The sequence below is a fragment of the Passer montanus genome, unplaced genomic scaffold (genome assembly GCF_014805655.1).
Source record: "Passer montanus isolate IOZ18808 unplaced genomic scaffold, ASM1480565v1 scaffold27, whole genome shotgun sequence".
In the NCBI taxonomy this organism is placed as follows: Eukaryota; Metazoa; Chordata; class Aves; order Passeriformes; family Passeridae; genus Passer; species Passer montanus.
The window spans coordinates 11,862-34,045 of NW_024367372.1; the positions used below are offsets into that span (position 1 = coordinate 11,862).

General features: G+C 45.2%; 2 protein-coding genes across 7 annotated transcripts in view; one reads left to right on the forward strand and one right to left on the reverse strand.

Annotated features, from left to right (window-relative positions):
- Positions 1-943: 943 nt before the first annotated feature.
- LOC120503869 (inositol 1,4,5-trisphosphate receptor-interacting protein-like 1) lies at positions 944-2,407 on the reverse strand. Its single transcript, XM_039712906.1, has one exon. It carries the CDS (start codon positions 2,405-2,407, stop codon positions 944-946), a length of 1,464 nt encoding a protein of 487 aa, XP_039568840.1.
- Positions 2,408-8,140: 5,733 nt separating this feature from the next.
- LOC120503847 (potassium channel subfamily K member 16-like) overlaps positions 8,141-22,184 on the forward strand; it is a 37,617-nt gene continuing 23,573 nt past the window's right edge. For 4 of the 6 annotated variants that reach the window (XR_005627860.1, XR_005627861.1, XR_005627862.1 and 1 more), the window contains exons 1-5: positions 8,144-8,461; positions 10,447-10,567; positions 12,268-12,434; positions 13,979-14,147; positions 17,502-17,662. Coding sequence is in view for 3 of the 6 variants with exons in the window: in XM_039712868.1 (XP_039568802.1) it covers positions 8,267-8,461; positions 10,447-10,567; positions 12,268-12,434; positions 13,979-14,147; positions 17,502-17,662 (813 nt within the window). In the remaining 3 variants the exon portion in view is untranslated. Of the gene's footprint in view, positions 8,462-10,446; positions 10,568-12,267; positions 12,435-13,978; positions 14,148-17,501; positions 18,428-22,184 lie in introns of those variants that run through there. The other 2 variants (XM_039712867.1, XM_039712866.1) reach the window with 2 other exon arrangements.

Below are 22,184 nucleotides of genomic sequence, written 5' to 3' on the forward strand. Positions count from 1 at the left end.
AGTCCTTTCTTTCAGGCCTTCCTCTGGATGGGTCAGAGGTTTTTGGTGGTTTTCGTGGGGTCTTAATTCTACTCTGTTGTCCATGCCCTCTTCTTGGCCCTATTATTGTGCTTATGCTGTACTGTGGTGTGGCTCTTTCTCACAGAAAAGTGCTGTCATATTTCCTCCTGACCCCGCTTCTCCAGCCAAATCTTGGTCTTTCTCACCGCATGTTAATACCAGCAGTCCTTGGCTATTACTAAGAGTCCCTGGTTGGCTCCACTGCCATGCAATTATCAGTGTTAGAGATAAACACATTGGTCCCTTATATTCTGGGAATCAAGCACTCAAATGGTCTCACTTTGGACTGCTTTAAATTCAGAACAGAGTAGGTTTTAGTCACAGGAATTTTCCACCATTCAAGTATTTTCTCTGTAACTTTATTTGAAGGTTTGTCAACAAAAATATTATTGTACTTGGGTTCTTAGTTAGAAAAAGTCAGGAAAGAAAAATAAGTCAGGAAAGGAAAAATAAGTTTCCAAGGCTGTTCCTTGAAAAAAAAAAAATGGTGCTACTTAGACATCTGTTAGTTCCTGGGAGCAAATAATGTTTCTGGTACACTCAGAAGGGGCTTAGTACAAATGAAGTTTGTTAAGGTTAAGGCCTAATGAGCATTTCTCAGACTGTAGTGCAGCCAGGGTCAAGGGGAGTGCATCACCACAATCCACCCTGCAATGGAAGTAAGCTTCTCTGGGCCTTCACACCCTATCATCACTGGATGCTGTGCTGGGGAGGCTGTTGAGACAACACAACTGCTGCTGATGATGGCAGAGTGATGCTGCAGAACATTTTACCTTCTTTCTCTGTATGTCATATTCTCCTGTCTTTTTCTCAGCACTGTGAGGTGGTTTTTTGCTACTGCCTGCAAGGCTGACCAGCACAGCTCTGTACATGAGCACGTCTTTCAGTGACCATGGAGCAGCACACTTGCGAGCCGACGCTGAAGATCCTGGTACTCACTCATTGCCTGGGAGTGGGCAACTGGACACGATGCCAGATGATGGAAGAGATTGGGTGGCTCAGATGATGCAATGTCCAGTGGCAAGCTGATCTCTTGAGGCAATCTCTTGTTGCCAACGATAAAGTGATTAAGGCATTTCTCCTCCAGGCAGCAGCGCAGGTTGTCACTGATATCTCCCAGGCGCCGCAAAAAATACCTCCTGCACCATCGTGACACAGGAATGGTGTTCAGGAGGTGCATGACAATGGTTTTCATTGTATAGGTGGAAAATCCTATGCCCAGCTGAAGATGGGAGAAGAGCTGCAGGCATCTCAGGTGCAAGGTGTCAGCGGGGGCCTGCCTGGCAATGTGCTGGAAGAACTTAATCTCTGCCACATCATAGGTCTCCAGCCACAGAGTGCTTGGGGTTCCAGCATATCCTTGCTGGCTGCTGACAAAGATGTCAGAGTCACCTCTCCGCACCCCGAAGAGCATCTCAATTTGGAAGATTTCTGTGCCATAGGTCACCTTGAGTCGGCAGGAGCGTGTGGAGGGCAGCAGCGTTAAATGCCAGTTGTGCGACTGAGGCAAAGCTGGCCAGACTGCTCTCACCAGCTGGTGGAACCAGCGGGCAGTTTTCTGCACGTCGAGGTAGGAGCCGGTGCACAGGGTGTCTAGGAGGCTGGGATCCTGATTGCTCCTCAGCTCCTCCTCGGGGTGGTGCAGGAAGCACAGCATGTCCTCAGCCTGCTGCTCCCTGCTGCAGGTGCACTCCAGCTGCACGCGGACACGGAAGTTCCTCACGTGCCCCTGCCCTGCACTGTCCAGCTCCAGGTGGAAGCTGTGGCCTCGGGGAGGTGTCATGGGGATGAACACGCTGTACACGACATCCTGCTCACGGGGACTCCAGCCTTCAAAGGCACTGCCCACCCCGATGGCTCGTTGCAGGACTGGGTAGAAGCTGTCTGACAAGACATGCCCAAAGTAAATTGTATAATTGTCCATCAGGTCTAGTGTCCACTCGCAGCCTCTCTGCAGGTCCTGTACTGGCCACTGGATGCGCTCATCTAGAAGCCATCTCAGATCATTGTCAGAAACATGGTCTTCGTCTTCCTCACTACTGTTCTCTGCCTCATCACTCCTTTTCCTCCAAAAAAAATACAGTCCCAAGACAAGGGCCAGGAGCCCAGCAACAGCCCAGACCTGCCAGGGCTTCAAAGCAAACCAGAGCACTTCTCCCCAGACTCCTCCACTCTGCTTCAGGGTGAGTTGCTCCACCTCCCGCTCCAGCCGAATTCTCTTCCGCTCCAAGCGCTTTGCACGCAGCTCCATGCGCAGATGTTTCTCCTCATCCAAAACATCACCCACGGGCTGCAGGTACTGGATGAGACTTTCCAGGAGCATGAAGAAAAATGTTATGGCATCCATGGTCTGCAGGAGGATGAAGAGCAGGGTTAAATGGGGCCAGCAGGGAGAGAATTTACAATGAGGGCAGCAGGGATGGGAATAACAGGGATCTGAGGACAGGAAGGACACAGCTGGCAGGCAGCAAGGGCTGTACTGCTCTCCCAGCAGCAGCAGCAGTAGCAGCACTGTGGCCTGCCCAAGCTTCTCCTAGGAGGGGCTGTCCCTGCATGCAGAGGGAGAAGCCAGCCCCAGGTGCAGCGTTTCTGCCCCAGCCCTTGTTCCCAGCCCAGCCTCCCCGCCACGTGTGCACTCACCGCTTGCCAAGGCAACACAGGGCCAGCGTCAACTGCTGGGGCCTATTTTCAGCTGCCCCCATTGTGACACGTCCCCCGTGATGTCACACGTGTCACAGCACATCACAACCCAGCCAAGCCAGCCCCACCTTTCATCCCCACCCCCACTCAGGCATTCAGTGTAGCCTGAAGCCATCAAAGTCTGGATACACACAAAGTGCACACCAAACTGCAGGTTAAGTTGTGGGACTACAGGTGTGGCTTCTGTGAGAACCTTCTAGAGGGTTATAGGTACAACTTGAGCAGCTCTCGTGCTGACACAATTCACAGTAGAGTGGAAGATCTGACTGTGGTGTGTCCAAGTGTGTGGTACCAGTAAAGGTCCTCTGAACCCTCACTGTTGTTTCGGAGGAGTGTCCACTCATCCTTGACTCCCTGGGGAGTAGGTGCCACATTCCTGAGCACACAGGACATGGGGAAGACGCTGCTTTGTCAGTGTTTGTAATTTTTGCTGCACCATTCTCTGACAGCAAAAGCTCACTCTGGGAGTCAGATCCAAAGATGAAGAGGGTGTGGCAAGGAGCCTGGAACTAGAGACCACATGGACAATGAATGCGGTCTCTTTTTGAGACAGTCCAATCCCTCTGGAAGTTTTACCCTGTGCAAATATGCCAATAAATGGCATCTTGAGCAGATGTTTCCTATGTTGAGTGTCTGTGCCTCACTTTGGTGGGGAATGCAGGCACTCACTGTTGTGGTTGGTTGACCTCAGCTGGACAGAGAGAGAAAATAAGGACCAAAGACTTGTGGGCTGAGACAAGAACAGAGAGATTGTTCAGGCTCATCTGAGGGAAGCATATTTAATTTGCTATCAACTGAATCAGAGTGGGATAATGAAAAATAAAACCAGTTTTCTTAAAATATCTTTGCCTCACCTCTCCCTTCTTCCTGGGCCCAACTGATCACTGTGTCCAATGCTGTGAGCCAGGACTCACACAGCAGTTGGGTAGTTCTACATGCTCGGTTGCCTGACACAGCAGCCCTTACCTCCTGAACACCAGAGGTCTTAGCCAGCTACCAAAGGCAAGTGACCAGCTTCAGCACTCAAGAATATTAGCCCATTTGCTTGACAGCTGATAGCTATCCACAGGAATTTGGCTTTGCAGACCTGAAATAACAAACTAGGAAGTAGGAGGATCTCCGTGGAATCCAGCTTTAGACTAAGTATTTGATAATCTGGCATAAGATCACAGCATAAAAACCAAAATGAGCCATGTTTGAAGACTGAATGTTCTGACCCGCTATGAGGAATAGATATTTATAGGAGAACTGTAAGAAAGTGTAAAAAAATACAGATCATTTAATGGTTTTAGCCCTAAGCACAACAGGAAGTACAACCACAATCACATGGTAATTCCCATGGAAACTGATAATATTTTCCATTAAACTGGAATTTATTTTAGGCTATAATCTTCTTAAGGACACAGAATGTATAATGCTGCAGCAAGATGCAAAAAAAAGAAAATGGCTACACTGTGGGTATGACTGGGGTGTGGAGGAGGAAAGGACACACTGAAGACAGAGGACTCAGTGTAAGAAAACCCTGTCCCAGCACATCATGTTACAGGCAGGAAATGCCCTCTGTTCCCTGCCCTCTGTTACCACTGGATCTCACTGCCTGGGTTTCCTTGCAGTGGACTGGGTAAATAATGCAGGTGAAAAAAGTCAGCATGGCTCCTCCTTCCCTGTCCCTTAACTGTGTCATGGATCTCTCCTGGCTCAGGAACAAAAAGTATTAACTGCCTTACCAGACACACTGCCTCCATGTCTGCCAAGGCTATGTCCAGCCCACCCAAGCTTCCTTTCTATCTTCAGTGGCCCAGAACCCATCTCCAGCCCAAACTAGGGCTGTCAGTCTGTGTTCCAGTGCCATTGCAGGATGCCCATTCCATCTTGCCCAGCCCAGCCATGGGTCCCAAAAAGTCAAGCCCACCAGGAGATCCTGCCTGGCCCAGTCACCACAGCCCTGCTGAGCTGCAGGATGATTTTCTCACTTGAGCTCATCCTGTCTCATCACCATGAACTTGCTCTAAGAACACTCAGCACACCTCGCTGAACCTGCTGAGAACCTCCAGGTCTGCCCTGCTCCCTGGATGGGGGCAGTGGAACAGAGAGACCACAGTGTTAGCATACTCAGCTCCCAGCTCCTGGACCCTGAGGGAGCTGCCAGCCCTCACAGCACCTGAGCACAAGGTTTGCAGGGCCATTATAGCCACGTTCTACCACCACTCCTTGCCAGGGAACTACACCCCAACACACCACAGCCTCGGGCAACCTGGTGGATCTTGTTGCTGTAACTACAAGCCACACATTGGGTGGCAGTGGGGCAGTCCCAAGGGAACTGGACCCACAGAAGTTCTGTCAGTTTATGAGTAGTGGAGATATTCTTGGTAACTGGATCTATTGGTTTCCCACAACTGAAAGCTACAGAGATAAGGCCTCACTTCTATTTCTTCAGCTCCTTCTTGAGAAACAAATGCCATTGAATAGGTCTGTCAGAACTTATGGCACCATAAGGGATTGGGGTGTCAAGAGAAGAGATGCTGCCAGCAGAAGCTTGTTTTGATTTACATAAATAGTTCTATTAGATTGCCTGGCAGTGTTGGATAGGGCCCTGAGCGTGGCTCTTCCTGACATAGTGGGTGGCTTCCTTGCCCACAGCAGCGGTGTTGGAAGTAGACAATTTTTAACATCCTTCTTTCCAACCCAAACTATTATATGACTTCTATGATAACTTGCATCTAGATGGCATGTATTCATGATCTCCCAATGGACAAAGGTAATGGTAGCTGGTTCACCAGGGACAGTGTTCCCCTTTACCTTCCCAGCTCTCTAGACAGGTTATCAGTGTGGTTATGAAGCAGTTGTGAGATGCCAGCATCAGCCTTTGGATGAGGGTGTTGTATCTACAGCAGCTCCCAGCACTTGGGAAGTGCTTTGTTTTCATGACTGGGGTGAATGGTGTCAAGCTAACCCAGTACCCAGACCCCTGTGGGGAAACTGAGTCAGTAATGGTGCTTTGTCTCAAGCCTCTGACACTCAGAAGCTATAACAAGCAGTACAGCTCTAGCAGCCTCCACCAAGAGCATGTTTTTCAGTTTTTAATCTAGGCAAAATAAGGAGAGGAGAGCAGTCAACGCTAATGGAAAGTACTCTTACCTTTACAAGGAATGGCCTCAAGTAAAGCATTCCACTGAGTGAATTCCCCCTTCCTTTCTTCCTCAGAGCAACTTATCTACAAACATCCTAGCAGTGAACTGTGTTTTCCCTCCCTTGTTGCCTGTGGAAGTGTCAACCCAAGTATGAACAAGATGCTGTGTGATGGGACACTCCTCTCACATTCAAACAATCTGTAGTGATTATTAAAGATACACAGGCAGGCTATTAAAGATTCTTTGTATGAAGAAACAGACTGAGAAAAGTTGGTGTGTATTCCCTGTTCCAGACCTAGAGAAAAAACAAGGTCACCAAACTTCCTTGCAATCAAAGGTTTCTGGAGATGCAGGCACAAATAGCCCCTTTGGAGAGGGGCTTAGAGGGAAACCCAACTTATTATATATATATATATACAGACTGGAGGAGACAGCATAAGAAAGATGAGGTTTCTTGACATCTTACGCACACAATCAAACCACTGCAGCTGTCATCAATATTGAAATTCTCATGATCTTCCATGAGTTTCATAATTTTGTCATCCATTTTCCCCTCAGATGAACTGAGGAAATAATCCAGTTGTATTATCTTCCTGTCTGTTGAGAATGATGAACACATGTTGCACTTACACATCTAAAGGTCTTTATCTTATCTTATGGGGCTGGGAGACTGAGAGACACAAAAGGATGGAGCCGTGGTTATCCTTATTTTAGAGCAATAATTTATATCTGAGGAAGAAGCACACCTTTGACGTGTAGCTTCAAAAGAAGTTAAAGGAAATACGGCACATCCTGTTTCAACAAATCCTTTTCCAGTAACCCTAAGGAAGATCTTCAAACGTGCAAGGGTTTTGGAAGCTGCTTACCTTCATTCATAGTCTTCCTGTTTTCCTCTAAGGTCAAACAGATTTATATGTGAAAGGACAACCTGCAGTAGACAGAGTGAAGCCATGTGTCGCTTCTTGTTTACACCAGTTCTGCAAAGCTAATCCCAGAGTCTCTGCCTTTTCTTGGTGTTTTCAAACTCAATAAAACCACAAAGACTTGAAGAACAGAATAGGTGGTACATTTTAAATGCTTTTTCAAAGGATGATTTGCTTCAGTGTGTTCTCATTATTAAAGTAGGGCATCTGCTGAAATAAAAAAGAAATTGTGCACAAAACAAATTAAAATGCTGGGAAATATAAAGTCAAGAAAATTAATGAATCTTAACAATGTCCATGGTGCAGCCAAGCTCAGACCTGTCTGCTGTCTGTTCCAAAACAAACATCTTCATTCAAGAACTTCCCTCTCTCACAAATTCTTCTCAGTGACACCCAAACTCTTCTTGAAGCTAATGGGAACAGGCTCTCACTGTTATATAAATGACTTCTAAATGCATGAGAACCATCTTTCTGAAATCAGCAGAGGCTACATTGCTGTAGGTAGCAGAGAAACAAAGTAATTTAGATTGGAAAAGACCCTTAAGGCCACTGAGTCCAACCATTAACCCAGCACTGCCCACCACTAACCTGTGTCCCTAAGCACCATGTCTGATGATCTTTGAGGTCTTTTCCAACCTAAAGAATTCTGTAATTTTATGACTGCACTGATCTGATGGCATAGCTACTTTTTTTATCCATCTGACTGTGCACCCAGTACCAGTGTAATGTATTCCCTTGGATACACTGCAGAGGAATTGCTGGCAGAAGAACCTGTTCAGATTTGGCACATATGCAACTCACAGCCATTTGCATGTGTGTCCAAGGGCTTGCTCTGAGCTGTTGAAGCTCTGCAGGGCTGCATGACCCTGCCCTGTGCTGCAAGCAGACAAGTGAAGCCCAAAAGATCAGTCCAGCTGCATTTCCCTGAGGCTGCCCCTGAACATGGGGCACAAAGGAGCTCCTGGGATCAGAGGCTTGCCCTGGAGTCCTGTTCTTGGACTCAGCAGGAGACACAGGAGGGCAAACAATGGTTTTCCAAGCAAACTCCCCTGTGAACCCCTTCCAGACTATCCCCACCTGTCCCCAGAGCCTTCTGAGCAGGAGATGGCCACCTGCCAGCTAGCTGCTCAAATCCTGACCGACTTTTCCTGAGAACTCAGCAAGGGAGAGTTTCACGGACAAGAGGAAATCCCTAAACAGCATGCAGCCCAGAGAATGGAAAGTTTTTTCTTGGTGGGGGGGGTTGGGTTTATTGTGGCTCTCCCCCCCACACACCCCTTCCAGCTTCCCAATGAATGCATCTGGCAGCACACTGTCCCTGCCAGTGCGGGATCCCAGCGGAAACCAGAGGTGGGAGGGCTCTTCCTGCCCAGGGGAGGCTTCCCAGGAGTGTGAGGGATTTACAATCGCCTCCTCTCGCTCCCTGTCCTCTGCAGAGCTGCTCTGAAGGCCATGTGCAGTGGCAGGCTGCAGACAGCTTTGCTGGTGGCTGGCTATTTTGTCTACCTGCTGGTGGGTGCTGCCGTGTTCCAGGCCCTGGAGAGGACTGCTGAGAAACAAGAGAAAATGGCAGCTGCCCAGATGAAGGAGGCTTTTCTGCAGAACTTCACGCAGCTCACGGTGGCTGAGATGGAGCAGTTCATGAAGGTGAGTGGAAGTCCTTTCTCCCTCCTGTTTCCCCATCAGATGTTGTTTCCTGCTCGTCCTTGCTGCGCAGGTAACTCTCACTGCTTTCCTTCTGATTGTGGTCACCTGGATGCTTCCAGCAAACCCCTCTCGGGTGTGAGCTGGCAGCTCAGTCTGATGGTAAATACAGCTTGTGTAGCTGGACAAAACTTTGTGTGTGCTAGCTATTAAAAATCCCCATCCCACAATATCCTGGGTTTTTTGGGGTCTTGCCTCCTGTTGATTCTGCTTTTAGTGGGGCTGTGCTCTTACACAATGGGTGACATGGCAAGAAAAATGAGGCTGTCTGAAATGAATAGGTGTGGCTGCCACTCGGAACAGCGTCACGGATTGTGCAATATAGAAACAATAAGGAAAGGTCTGGATGGAGGAAAAAACCCCAAACAAACAAAACTCAAAAAAACTACAAGGAGGGTAGCACGATCAGAGTTTAGTTTTTAGATGCTGAAGAAGAGAAACAAGTGGCTTGGCCAGAGGAAAGTATTTCTGGTCATAGCACAGGAAGGTGAAGATGAATATGGCTGTCTCTTCAACCTGGGTTTCTTAGAGCTCTATCTGCTATAATGCAGGAGAAAATGAGGAGTTAAAGCCTTGCTGGAAGCATTTCCACATGGAAAACTAATGGAGCTCTTAATGGGCCACTTCAGAGAATAAAGAAATGTGGGGAAGAACTGGTGTTTCTAATAGCAGAACCAGCAATTCAGACCCTGTTTCACCCATGCATGCATCCTCTTCACCTTGTTTTTTATGGGTAGGAAAGAAGGTAAAAAAAAAGAGAGCTTTTCAAGAAGGGAAGGGAAAAAAAAGATGAGATTTTAAGACAAACAAATCTTTGTGCAAGGGCTATGGAAATTATTTTTGTTAGCCTCAATTTTCTGAGACATCAGCAAAAAACATAATGAAGGAAGAAGCAGGGAGGAAGATTTTGCTGGTGCAATTTATTCCAGCATGCATCCTGCTTCTGGCAGGGCTCTGTCCTGGATTTTATCTCAGTTGTTTCTGTACAAACCAGCCTGCTTTCCAGATGTCCAGTCTAATGTTCTCTGCTAAACACAGGGGCAACTGGATACTGTTTGTTTTTAAAATTTCCTTTTAACTTAAAAAAAAACAAAGAGATAAAAAATAATGGCACTTAGAATTAAAACCAAGGAAGAGTCTGAAAATGCATAAAGTGATAAATTATAGCACTGGAGAGATGTGGAAGAAATATTTAGTCAAGCCTTGTGTGGCAGGGCAGTCTCAACTCACCCCAAACCATCTCTGACAGATGTTCCTCCATCCTCTTCTCAAAGGCAACTTTGCAAACGTGTGTAAATGTATAAATGTGTATTCATGCACACAGTTTGGAGAAGAATGTGTATGTCAGGCTTTGCAAATCAATGGACCTTTTCTGATTTTAATTCTGTGACACTAATCAAAATACAGACTTGAAATAAAATTCTCGGTGTATCTCATGTGTAGCCTGGCACAACTCACTGATGCACCACTGGGAGGGATCAGAACCACTGCTCATACAAGTGGGTGATCAGATCTTGGATCCACCACTGCCATCTCAACTGCAAGTCCAAATCAAACAATCAGCCACCCCCATCTCTTAAACCAGTGCTCTGCCACATCCTAGTCACTACAGGATTGTGATTTTCCAAACTACTTGGCCTGAAAGAAACAAGGCCCTTGGTCACACTGAAAGAAACAATTTCTCTCCAAACACCCACTGGAGCAGTCAGCACAAACAGGGCAGAAGTTGAACACCCAAACCCACTGGATAATGGCTTCCCAACCTTGGAGGTGAAGGTGTGAATAGTGTCAGACAATCTCTGAAGTGAGGTGAGTGCTACTCGCAGGAGAGGAGCAGTAGTTGGCTAAACCTCTAATGGTTTTGCAGTAATGGTTTTGCACTTGAGAAAAGCAGTCATGATTATACCAAACTTTGCTTTCTCTCCCAGAACCTGATTGAAGCCATTCAAAATGGAGTATACCCTGTTGGGAATGAATCACAGTTTGAAGAGAGCAACTGGGATTTCAGCAACTCCTTCTTCTTTGCAGGCACAGTTGTCTCCACAATAGGTAAGTCTAATGGTTTCTATTTATGTGTGCTTGTGTGTGAGTGATGCTTATTATGTCTGGTTATTAGGACATGAATGGATAATACTTTCCAGGATGAAAACTCCAGCCCTTTGCTGTCATGGGTGACAAGCAGGCAAGGACTAAGTCCTAAGACCTTCCCAGTGCACAGTTTTTCATGCTTTATTTTGGCTTGTCAAATATCAGTGGCCTTTCCTATTATTTCCCACTTGTTTCTTCTTTTCAAATCATCTGTTATAATGGTCACTCTGCTGATATTTGTAGGTGAGAGATAAACTTCACTTTCCTGGTGTTTATTCCAGGCTTTAAATCTGAGAGTGCTGTAAAACATAAAAAATATAAGGAAAAAAGTGAATCCTGCTGGGGCCCATCTCCATAACCTGTTTTGAGTTGCTAATTCATATATTCAATTAGTAACATGCCAGGAGGAAAAAAATGGGAAGGGGTAAAGGCAAATGCTGAGAATTTTACACTGCTGCTTCAAGCTGTTCTGACCTTTACAGGGCCTGCCTGCCCCTACCTGCTTCATCCTTTCTTTCAAATGTACATCTCAAAAAGTGCAGGCCTGCCAAACTTAAGGATAAAATCCATACTGTTGGCACCTTCTTCACAGTCACGCACTGGAAGTCAAATGTGTGTTTTTACAAAGTGGTGCTGAGGCCTCACTCCCACCAGATCCTAAACACATCTGATTTGTGAGTGTGACATGTCCCAAGGGCCCCAGTAGTGTCCCAGCACCACGGGAGCTGTGTAAGTGCTGCCTGAGCCCACAGGAGATCTCCTGCTGTAGAAGGGGAGGGTTCTCACCCATCATTGAAATTGGAATATTTCTGCAACAGGGAGCACAAGACAGCTCATGCATTTAGGAATCTAGTAGCACAAAATTCATTCAGTTGTTTTGTCTTTTCCCCCAAAGAAAACATTGCATTTTCCAGGTAATGGATGCCTTGACATGAAATGTGCATGGCAAATGCAGTTTCCCAGGGTCATTGATAGCATAAGGACATACAAAAAGTTCAGTATTCTTGCACTCAGGCATGTACCTCATAAGGTCCAAGAGTCTTGAGACTAAAGGGCATGTTTGGGGTTGTTCCACTACTTAGATAAATCCTCTCTTAGTAGGACCTTAAGGCTAATGTCTCTCTGTCATTAATAAATCAGCTACCGGCAAGGTCTGGGCTAATGAGCACCATCTATTCTAATGCACACTGCTGCCTTGGGACTGGAGTCAGTATCTGGACATAGCAACTCACTGGGATGAAGCCAGGGAGGTCACTAACACAGGCAGATCAGCAAGAAGCTGGAGATGGCTGCATGTGATCCTGACAGCCTGGGACTCCAGCTCTGATGTCTTCCAGATCCTCAGACTTCTATTTTCTGACTTTCCATGTATTTGTCACAGGACAGAGCATGTTTCCCATAGTTACATCTTGATTGAGGTTTTGTTCCCACTAAGGCTGGGTTGGGAACACACAGTGCTTCTGCATTCCTCCAGACATGCAGGGTGAACCACTTCATCTGCTAACTGCCTTTTTCAGAGGAAAAAATAGTGCATTTGGGCTGAGAAACGCTAGCCACATCTTTTAGGGTCAAAGGCAGGCTGGATTGGAGTAAAGGTGAATATGACTGTGAATTGCTGCAGTTCTTTGGAATATCTCCTCTGACCCATCTTTTTTTTATAGGCTATGGCACATTACATCCTAAAACTGCTGGGGGACAGATCTTTTGTGTGTTTTTTGCTCTTTTTGGAATCCCTCTGAACATTGTTTTTCTGCACCGTGTTGGTAAGATGCTCTCACTGCTCTGTAAAAAGCTGGGGAAATTCCTGTACGAGAAAGGAATGAGAAAGGTAATTGGTTTTACCTACTCAGGCACAATTATATGCTCATTTCTAGTGTTTTTCTCAAGTTTTATGCTGCCTTATCCTCAATTGTATTTGTTTTTGTGCTGGGTTAGATGTTGTTCTAGGGCAGAAAAAGAGGCATTCTTCACTTGCAGAGCTAAGCAGACATGTCAGCCATAGAGGAGATATTCAGACAAAGGCATGCATTTTGTCTTCCCATCTGATGGGAATGGCAGAAATCCAGCCCCCTTCAGCAATCAGTGGAGAGAGTGGGCATCCCACCCCACTTCTTGAGACACATCTCAGGAGCCAACACCCTAGGGAAGTGCATGCATCCCGTTAAAACCAGTAAAAGTGATTAAGCATCACCTTAAGGCAGCAAAAAGCAGGTGAGCTGTGCAAAGCTGTAAAAATTAGGTGAGGTGTAGAGGTTAAAATGGATTTTAACTCAATGCATGGTGGGTTACTCCTCATAGTAGTGGGATTACCCAGTCCTTAAGTCTCTCTCCACCCTTAACTCTGAGAGAAAGGAAGCATCAGGCTGAAGTTGTCCATTTGAGCCTAGTTGCTGAAGGATGAGGAGACACCTGTAACAAGCTACAGACAGGATGTCTTTTATCTGGTTTATGCCCCAATTTATTTTCAGCTCCTCCCCTTCTCTCAGCACTGCTGAGGCAGTGAGAATAGCTTTTCTGTGTCTCCTACTATAATTCTCTTTCAGGACAAGGTATGATTGCTACAGATAACCCTGTTCAGATTGCTGAATTTCCTGTCATATATGGCAAACTTAAACAGAAGATAAGGCTCAATCAGATACAGACTCAAGCATGTACACAATACATGAAAACATGAAAAGTTACCCAGCAGTTGCCATTAATTTCCAGGCAATCTGGATTTGGAAAATTCTATACATAGAAACTATGTATGTCTGGCTGATAAATCTCTACATGTAACAAATCTTCTTCTCTAGTCAAAGCTCCTTCATGACTGCTGGGAAGTAGAACGGCTTAAAAGTCACTGTCCAGGCTCTTCTTTATCAAGATCTCATTAGTTTTTTTCATAGTGAGATATCCACTGGTTAGGAGCCAAGTTGTGGCATTGATGCAATGAAAAATAATCAAGACTCTTAAAGAGTACTGTCAGAAGTGGTGCAATTATTTTTTATTAAAAATACTCTTTTCCCAGGCAAATCTGAATTTAGGTGCCAACCCTAAATACCTAAAAATTAAAAATTAAGCTGTGTGGTGATGAGTGGAAATGGTTTGACTCTGGTAAATGTCATTAGATAGGAATTCTTCCAATAGTCACAGTCATTGATACAATCAGGTAAAAGACTACATCTTCCAGGGCCACTGGACATGAAACACCCATAACACCTGGCTTTCCCCTGCTTCTTAGCAAGACTAAGGTATTTCCAGAGAAAAAGCACTCAGTAGAAATCCTTCAGATCCTCCTGATCCCATATAGCCACCCACTTTGAATAGCCACCACTATATATAGCTTATTTGTGTTTCAAATCATGATTATAATTAAACTGCTTTATTTTTCAGAAGAAGATCAAATTTCTGACCCTTTTGTTCTTCCTGGCGACGGGGATCCTGGTTTTTCTGTTCTTGCCATCAGTCTTCTTCCAGATAACAGAGGGCTGGTCCTACAGTGAAGGAATTTACTTTGCATTTATCACCCTCAGCACCATTGGCTTCGGAGATTATGTAGTAGGTAAGGTTGATTGCAGAGAAGAAACACATCAAAACACCAGGATAATGACTGTAATTCCCAGGGGCTGACTGAATGAACTGTAGATTCAACTCTGTCAAAAGTCTTTGCCTAGTCTTTGCCTTGTACAGTTCTGGGTGAAAATACTCAGTTCTCTGGGGTTGTATGTCCTGATAAAAGCACAAAGTCATCAAAATATAAAAAAATTAGGTGCTTTGGGGTGCAAAGAAGACAAGTATTTTGGTGAGGGAAGTGAAAGTGGAATTTTTATTACCTAGAGGGAACAGTTTATGACAGCTGTACAAAACAAGGTGTGTATCATTGCTTTAGCCATCTCAGATTTAGGTTTCACAGTGCAAAGTGAAGAAATAAGTGATCATGTTTCAGAATATATGACTTCACACAACAGACTAAAAGGTGGAAATCCCAGTCATGGGAAATTGGGGAAATCTACTCACACTATTAGAAATAATCTTTAGTCTCCTGAGTATCTCTGGAAGTTTTCTATCCTCACAAGCCAGAGATTAGGATTTCCCCTGAAGAACACTGTTCAAGCTGCACTCAAGCATGCTGGAATCCTTCTCAAAACATTTCCGTGGATCTGCTGGACAAAATACACTCTCCATGGAATAAGTTTCCAAAGGAGCTGCAAAATAATTACCAGGAGCAAAATCAGTGTCCACAGAAGAAGCAGGAAACGGAACTCCATGGAGCATCCAAGATTCCTCTACAACAGTCTGTCCTGCCATCATCTTGACAGCCTGAACTTCTCCTCAGCAGGGGTATGCAAAGAAAACTGGAGCTAATACTTGCACCAGTGCTGTCCCCACAGAGGGTCTGGAAGGCTCACACACCTTTCTGAGGGACAGACATCCACCACACAGCAAACCCTAGGCTCTCAAGCCTTGCAGAAGTTCCAGACAGGCCTTGGAGCCTCTGAGTTGGAAGGATTTCTTACATAAGGCTGATGCCTTTGGCAGAGGGAGCCCACAAACTTTTCCAGGCATGATGTGTCACTGTTGACTGTAATTTCTCTCAAACTATTCCTTGAAATAGTCTGCTGTACAGAATGGTGGGGAGGGCTGGTGTCATGCAGGAGAAAAACTGAGCATCAAAATGTTGCATTGTCTTTCCTTGTCCAAATCACAGGCGTGTTTTACAATAATGACAGCAAGTCACAGCCTGGAAACCATGACTTTCATAGCACTCCTCTGCAGCCATATTGCTTTACAAAACCAATTAATTGTATTTTAACTTTCTAATTGTTATTTAAAAATAGCAATTTGATAAGCCTCGTGGCTCTATGATTTCATCTTCATTAGGATGACAACTGAAGCTGAAATATTTTTCTGTGCCAGTATTTATCTTATTAAAATTATTCCTTGAAATAGTCTGCTGCACAGAATGGTGAGGAGGGGCTGGTGTCATGCAGGAGAAAAACTGAGCATCAAAATGTTGCATTGTCTTTCCTTGTCCAAATCACAGGTGTGTTTTACAATAATGACAGCAAGTCACAGCCTGGAAACCATGACTTCCATAGCACTCCTCTGCAGCCATATTGCTTTACAAAACCAATTAATTGTATTTTAACTTTCTAATTGTTATTTAAAAATAGCAATTTGATAAGCCTCGTGGCTCTATGATTTCATCTTCATTAGGATGACAACTGAAGCTGAAATATTTTTCTGTGCCAGTATTTATCTTAATTTGCCTTAACAACAGTAATAAAATGTTGATAAGTTTAATGCTTCACATCTTCACAATTAAACAAGCAGAATCAATGACTGCTCTGAGAATTATGCACTGAGAATTGCTTACGGATGATAAATGGTTTTGCACTGGCCAAGTGGAACAGAACAGGTTTGAGTTGATATGCATTTTACTAATTCAAAACTGGTTTGTAGCTGAGCCTGTTTGGGGAAGGCAGACATGCTAGGAAGATGGCTCAGCCTGGAATACATGTGCATACAGGTGGTACCTCTAGGGTGAAACTCCCTGGGGTTGTTAACTGAATATTCCCTGCTCAAGTCCAGTTTTGGTCAACAATACAAAGATATTACTTGTGGCTTTGCTAACCCCACATGAACTCCAGATAAGAGCACAACAAGGAGATACTTTGTACCAAGGCTGAGAATCCCTTTGCCAACTCAATGCCAGCAGCAGAAAAAGAAAGAGCTGTTGGATACCTGTGCATGAGGACAAACCAGCTCACTGCTGCCCCATTTCCAGAGCTCTTGGATAACAAAGAACAAAAATCTTGCCCATTAATCTATGCAGTACAGAGCACTGCAGGACTTGGAAAGAGTTGCCAGCACCCAGGCTCCTTCTGGGCAGGTTCACCACAAGGTTTGTGGTGGTCTCCCTGTCCAAGCACATTGCTGTGTTATCAACCTTGTCAAGTCACCTCTGGCAGTGACTTGGAGCACTCCATAAGCAGTATCACCAAGTGTCCCTGCAGATGCCAGGGCCACATCACCTGTACATGATGATAATATTGTGTGGGGCCAAGCAAATGCTCTCTGGATGTTGGGGGGTGGGTTGCTGACATCTGAAGGATCAAACAAAATGACCCATGCAGAACAGCAGATGTGAGGTCCTGGCTGATGCTAAGAGGATCAGACTGCATGAAATAAGCTTTGGTCCACTGGTTTCCAACATAGAAAGTTCTGTTCTTGGCATGTGTCAGTAAATTCTCATCAGTCATGTAGTTTTTTAATGGGGGAGCTCCTGAAACCATTCAAAAGTGAGGTAGGAATTGCAGCTACTTTCTTTGTGTGCTTGCAGGTACGTGTAATTTAAAGGAATTATTTATTAAGTTATAATCACACTCCATAGAAATACAGGGAGTTACAATTACCCAGATAATAATGGTTGTGTGATTATAGTGGTCCACTGTGCTCTGCTTTTTGTGCTTTGGGAGTTAGGGTGCAATTCCAAGATAATACAATACAATTTAACACTACTTCCCACATTATTTCGTTTACCTGTATGTGCAGCAGTTTTACTGGTGTTGATATGTAGTAAGGGGGAAAAATAACCTGCTGAGGTGATGGTAATTCGCCTCAATCACAGAATCATAGAATCACAGAATGATTAACTTCAATTCCAGTGTGTCATTTGGCAGGCCAGCATATTGGTATCATGTTTATTGCATGTATCAGTTCATTGAAACAATAAGAGAATTGCCCAGCCTTAACCTAATTCTCTGGAGCTGAGAGTCTCCATTACAGTGAAAAAGTCACCTTAAAGTACTCAACATAAAACATATTGATGAATTCATTAGGCTGTTCCACTTTACACTGGCAAGGCAATTTTAACTTTTTCATTTTCTCCTTCTTTCTCCCTCCTTATCTTCAGGCAAACAGTCTGACAGGAAATACTTTTCCTACTATCGAGTGCTTGTGGCCATTTGGATTCTTTTTGGCCTTGCCTGGATTGCTCTGCTGTTTAATTTATTGACAACAGTACTAGAAGATACTGAAAAAATAATTGTCAAGGATCTCCAGCAAATTGGAAAGGTGAGTAAGGACAATGTAGGAAGCCAGCAAAGAAGATGCTGGCCCGTTCAGTTTACTCCTGAAGAGGAACAACAACCACCACGTGCTGGAGGGGATGCAATGAAAATGGAGTCATTAACAGCAAATTCTGAACACACAAAAAATGAAAAAAAGTGTTTTCTAATAGCAAAACTATTGCCATAACATGTTGGGAATTGAGTTCTTCACTGGAGAATTGCTAGTTAATTATTCTAAAGAAATTCCCATAGAAATAAAATTTCTCCTACCTTTTGCTGAGATAAGACCTTTTAGAACTCAATACTTACAATTACACAAAGCCTGGATATTAATGGTAAGAAATTTGCTCCTCAGTTTGCAGCTAGGTTGTGCTAACAGCCTGAGAAGTGCACTTGCTTTGCAAGTTGTTTTTAAGGTGCTTTCACAAAAATGCAGAGGAAGGGCATGGAAGAGCTTGCTGGTTCTGCTTGGATTTTGCAGCTTGCAAGAAATCATGTCTCTTCCAGGAACTGACATGGAGAAGCTTTTCTGGCATTGCACAGCACTTTTGGAAGAAGAAGTAAGGGTATAAAACTTAATAGGTGACTTGAGCCATCATATTGGATCAGGTGTTATGGTCTGAAAGACATGTTTAAATGACAAGACCTGAGCTCAGTTCAGAGACACTTGAAGCATCTAATGGACAGGGTTATGAAAAGATTAGCATGTTAGAAATGACTGATTCTACCTCTTCCTCTTTTATACTAAGATAAATAAAGGCAATTTCAGCTTTTATCCCTGTGGCTCTGAAAAACTTTTCTGATGGTGTTTACAAAAACATTTTTAATATTTAATTCAATTTTTATAATAATTTTATTCTGCGAGTTTTTAGAACAGAGACCAGTTTGAAGGCAGGAGTCCTTGCTGCTATGTTTTGATTCCATATGAACCATGAAGCCATTTAGCAATGATTTGGTGATGCTGTTGGTTTCCAAGGGTGAGTGGTGTCTAAACCTTCAACCAGGTGAAGAAAAAAGGGTGTCATATCCGGGCATGGCTTTTCAGACGTGCTGTCTGGCCTTCAAGCCACTTCTGGGTGAAGACTCTGACCTTCAAAGGGTTGATCTATGTGTCACAGGCCTTCTGTGTGCCAAAAATGCATGGAAACCCAGCCCTGAAAGCTGGCAGAGCAGCTGGGGTAGACACAGTCAAAAAAGTGAAACATCCCATGTGTGTTTATGATCACACCAAAAGTCAGTCCAGCCCAACCTTCTCTGACCTTATCTAACGTGTCCCCCAGCAGTGCAAGGCTCAGGCAGCTCTGCCATGCCCCAGCACAGGGGCCAAGCCCTCTGCCAGCCTGGCACAAGGCTGCCCATGCAGGAGATGGGGTCTGTACATCAAAATCCATGAGCTTGCCCAAATGCTGAACTCACATCAGCACCCACAGGAGCCCCCAAGGCAGTCCACAGCTTTAGTGCACCAAGTCCTCACTCTGACAGTGCTGAACCTGTCACTTGACAGGTTACTGTGAGCCCCTCAAGCTCCTGTTTTGTCAGACTGAATAATTGGGTTTTGCTCACCCTCTGGGTGTTACTTACAGCATGACCAGCCCATGCCAGAGTTATTCCTGTATGAAAAGGAGAATAAATTACACCTGTGAAGCAATTTCAGGTCATAAAGATGCAGTCAGCCTTGAAGCTGGATTCATAACTATCTCAGTCAAACAGAGCCATGCTTCTTGCCAAAGCAATTCTGCTGGTTCAAGACCTGGCTTGTAGACCTGGCCAAACATGTAGTTTCTTTCCCTCCACAAATTATTTTCCAGTGTTACTCTCAAGACTGACTTCTCACCTCATATGTCTCACTGTCAGTAAGTGTTTTTGAGGCAGCAGGAGCAAGACCTGACTGAAATCAAAGGGTAGCAGGCACCAGAGCCAGGCAGAGAAAGCAGCTGGATGCTCCCAGGCAGGGATCTCTTCACCTCTCTGTTTTGCTCTCACTGAGCATTAAACCATATTACTATTTCCCAGGCATCATTCTCTTCTCTATGATCTCTTTTTTTTCTCTCTTTTTTTTTTTTTTCCCCAGCCCTTCCCAGAGTTTTCCAGGCATCATTCTATTCTCTATGATCTCTTTTTTTTCTTTCTTTTTTTTTTTTTTCCCCAGCCCTTCCCAGAAGGATCATTAACCCCACTCCCAGTCTAATGTAGGGACTGTCAGGGCTGGTTTAGGGGGTGTGAGGGTCCTGCCTTGGGGTGCAATAGTCATTTTGCACAGCCTATCATTATTCCTTCCATGCCAGTTCCTGGTGTCTGGAATGGAGGGTTTCTTCAACTTCTTCCCACTTCTCCCTTTTGTGACGAATAACACAACTCAGCCCTGGAACAGGCTGCAGATGTCCCATTGTAACACAGAGTAACCAAAGACGCTTTTTTTAGACATTTCAGGAAGGGCAAGAGAGACATCCCACGGCCTCTGAGTGTAAACAGCAAGCACAGAGCCAGGCAGTGCCTCTTGGAGCAAAATAGGACAAATTCTCCTCCCAGTCTAATGTAGGGACTGTCAGGGCTGGTTTAGGGGGTGTGAGGGTCCTGCCTTGGGGTGCAATAGTCATTTTGCACAGCCTATCATTATTCCTTCCATGCCAGTTCCTGGTGTCTGGAATGGAGGGTTTCTTCAACTTCTTCCCACTTCACTCCCCGTTGTGACGAATAACAACTCAGCCCTGGAACAGGCTGCAGATGTCCCATTGTAACACAGAGTAACCAAAGACGCTTTTTTTAGACATTTCAGGAAGGGCAAGAGAGACATCCCACGGCCTCTGAGTGTAAACAGCAAGCACAGAGCCAGGCAGTGCCTCTTGGAGCAAAATAGGACAAATTCTCATTCCTTTGCCTCGGTGGGTGTTTAAAAATGAGCCTTGAAACCCAAACACTTCCCACTTCCAGGAGTCCATCTGTCCTGTGTAGTCATTGCCACAGGGTGCAGGCATTTTAACTCATTCCTCCTTCCATGCTCCAGGGTAAGGATGTGTTACAGAGGGATTGAAAAAGCCACCCAAGGCCAGAGGAGCCAGCAATGGCCATTGTGGGGCTGCCCACCTTCAGGCAGCAAGATCTGAGGTTCATCTGAAGATGCCAGCCTGGGAGCACAGAAAACACATTCCATTTAAAAAAACATAAAAATAAAACCTCTCAGGAGAAGCTCAGCTGCTCAGAGAAAGAAGGCTGCCCATTCATAAAGCCTTACTCCTGCAGAGGCCTTTTGGAGAAGGGTCTTAGCTTTGCTCCTTGTGCCCTCCAGTGGCTGCGTGCTGCAGACCCTTTCCCTTCACATCCCTGCCAGGTTTGGGGAGCCTTTCTCCACCTCCCACTGTTGCAGCTCTGTTTTGTCAGTGGAACCAGAGGACACGGCCCTTTATTTTTATCCAGTTCACACCAGTTTGTAAAAGTCAAAAAAATGCCTCATTGTCCAGAAAGATGGGGATGAGCACCTCAGACTGGTGCAGCCAAGGTCCCTGCCTTATGCCCACCCTCCAGAAGCTTTCCATGCACAAAATCTGTTTCAGGCATGCATTCCCACACCCTGTCCCAAAAAGGAAAGGGATTGGTCTGGAAAAAAAATGTGCAAAAAGGCAAGTTTGGGTGCAAGCTCTGGGGCCTGGAGGGGCTGGCAGTGCCTCATGCAGCACCAGGGGTGGAGATAGGAGCTGCAGATATGTGGAAGGAAGAAGCAGCACCAAAGGGTGTGTGGTCCTCTCTGCTGGGAAAGGCAAGGGGAAAGCCTGGGAAAGCTGCAAGCCAGGGTGGGAGAAGAACTTTTTTGGATGTGATACTGTTCCTTGTTCTTAAACTGAATGATAAATCTGTTTCCAAAAGGGCTTAGGCACAGTGACAAATCTCTCCAGGGCTGGAGCAAGCAGCCTTTTCCAGCATTATCATCCTCAGAGCATTGCACAACAGCAGCAGAAATTGTCCTCACATCACCCCTGGAAGGGGGAATTGTTGATTCCTGTGCAGGTAACAGGGCCCCGGAGAAAATTCAGTGTATCCCAAACACATGCATCAGACCTCTGGCTGTCTCAGCCAGGACCAGGTGTCCTGGTATTCCTTACTGATAAACTAGACCCAGACAAGTTGGGTGTAGTTGTTGAGGTTAAAAAAATAGACTTGAATTGAGAGCAGAATTAGAGCAGAGATTCTACTCCACATCTGGAGATTTAAAATAATCCCAAGATTTTTAATTCATGAGTGTAAGCCAGGCTTTGCTGTTCTTCTGCACGTTCTCCTTGCCCAAGGGACAGAAACCAGGAATAAATCCATTCTAAAATCCCTGTTCTGCCAAGTGACAGAGTGACAGAAATGCTCTGGAGACCAAGCAGAAGGGTTCTCCACTGGCAGATCTGTACAGCCTGCAGCCTTTTCTGGGAGTTGCTCAAAGCTCTCCCTGTGACCCATTCCCACTGTGCCACACAGGGGAATCCAATTTTCACAGAGCAGCCTCCTGTGCAACTGCCAGCTCTCCCACTGCAGCTTGTTTTCAA

Coding starts and splice junctions, on each gene's coding strand:
- LOC120503869 (XM_039712906.1), bottom strand. CDS start 2,407: ATGGATGCCATAACATTTTTCTTCATGCTCCTGGAAAGTCTCATCCAG.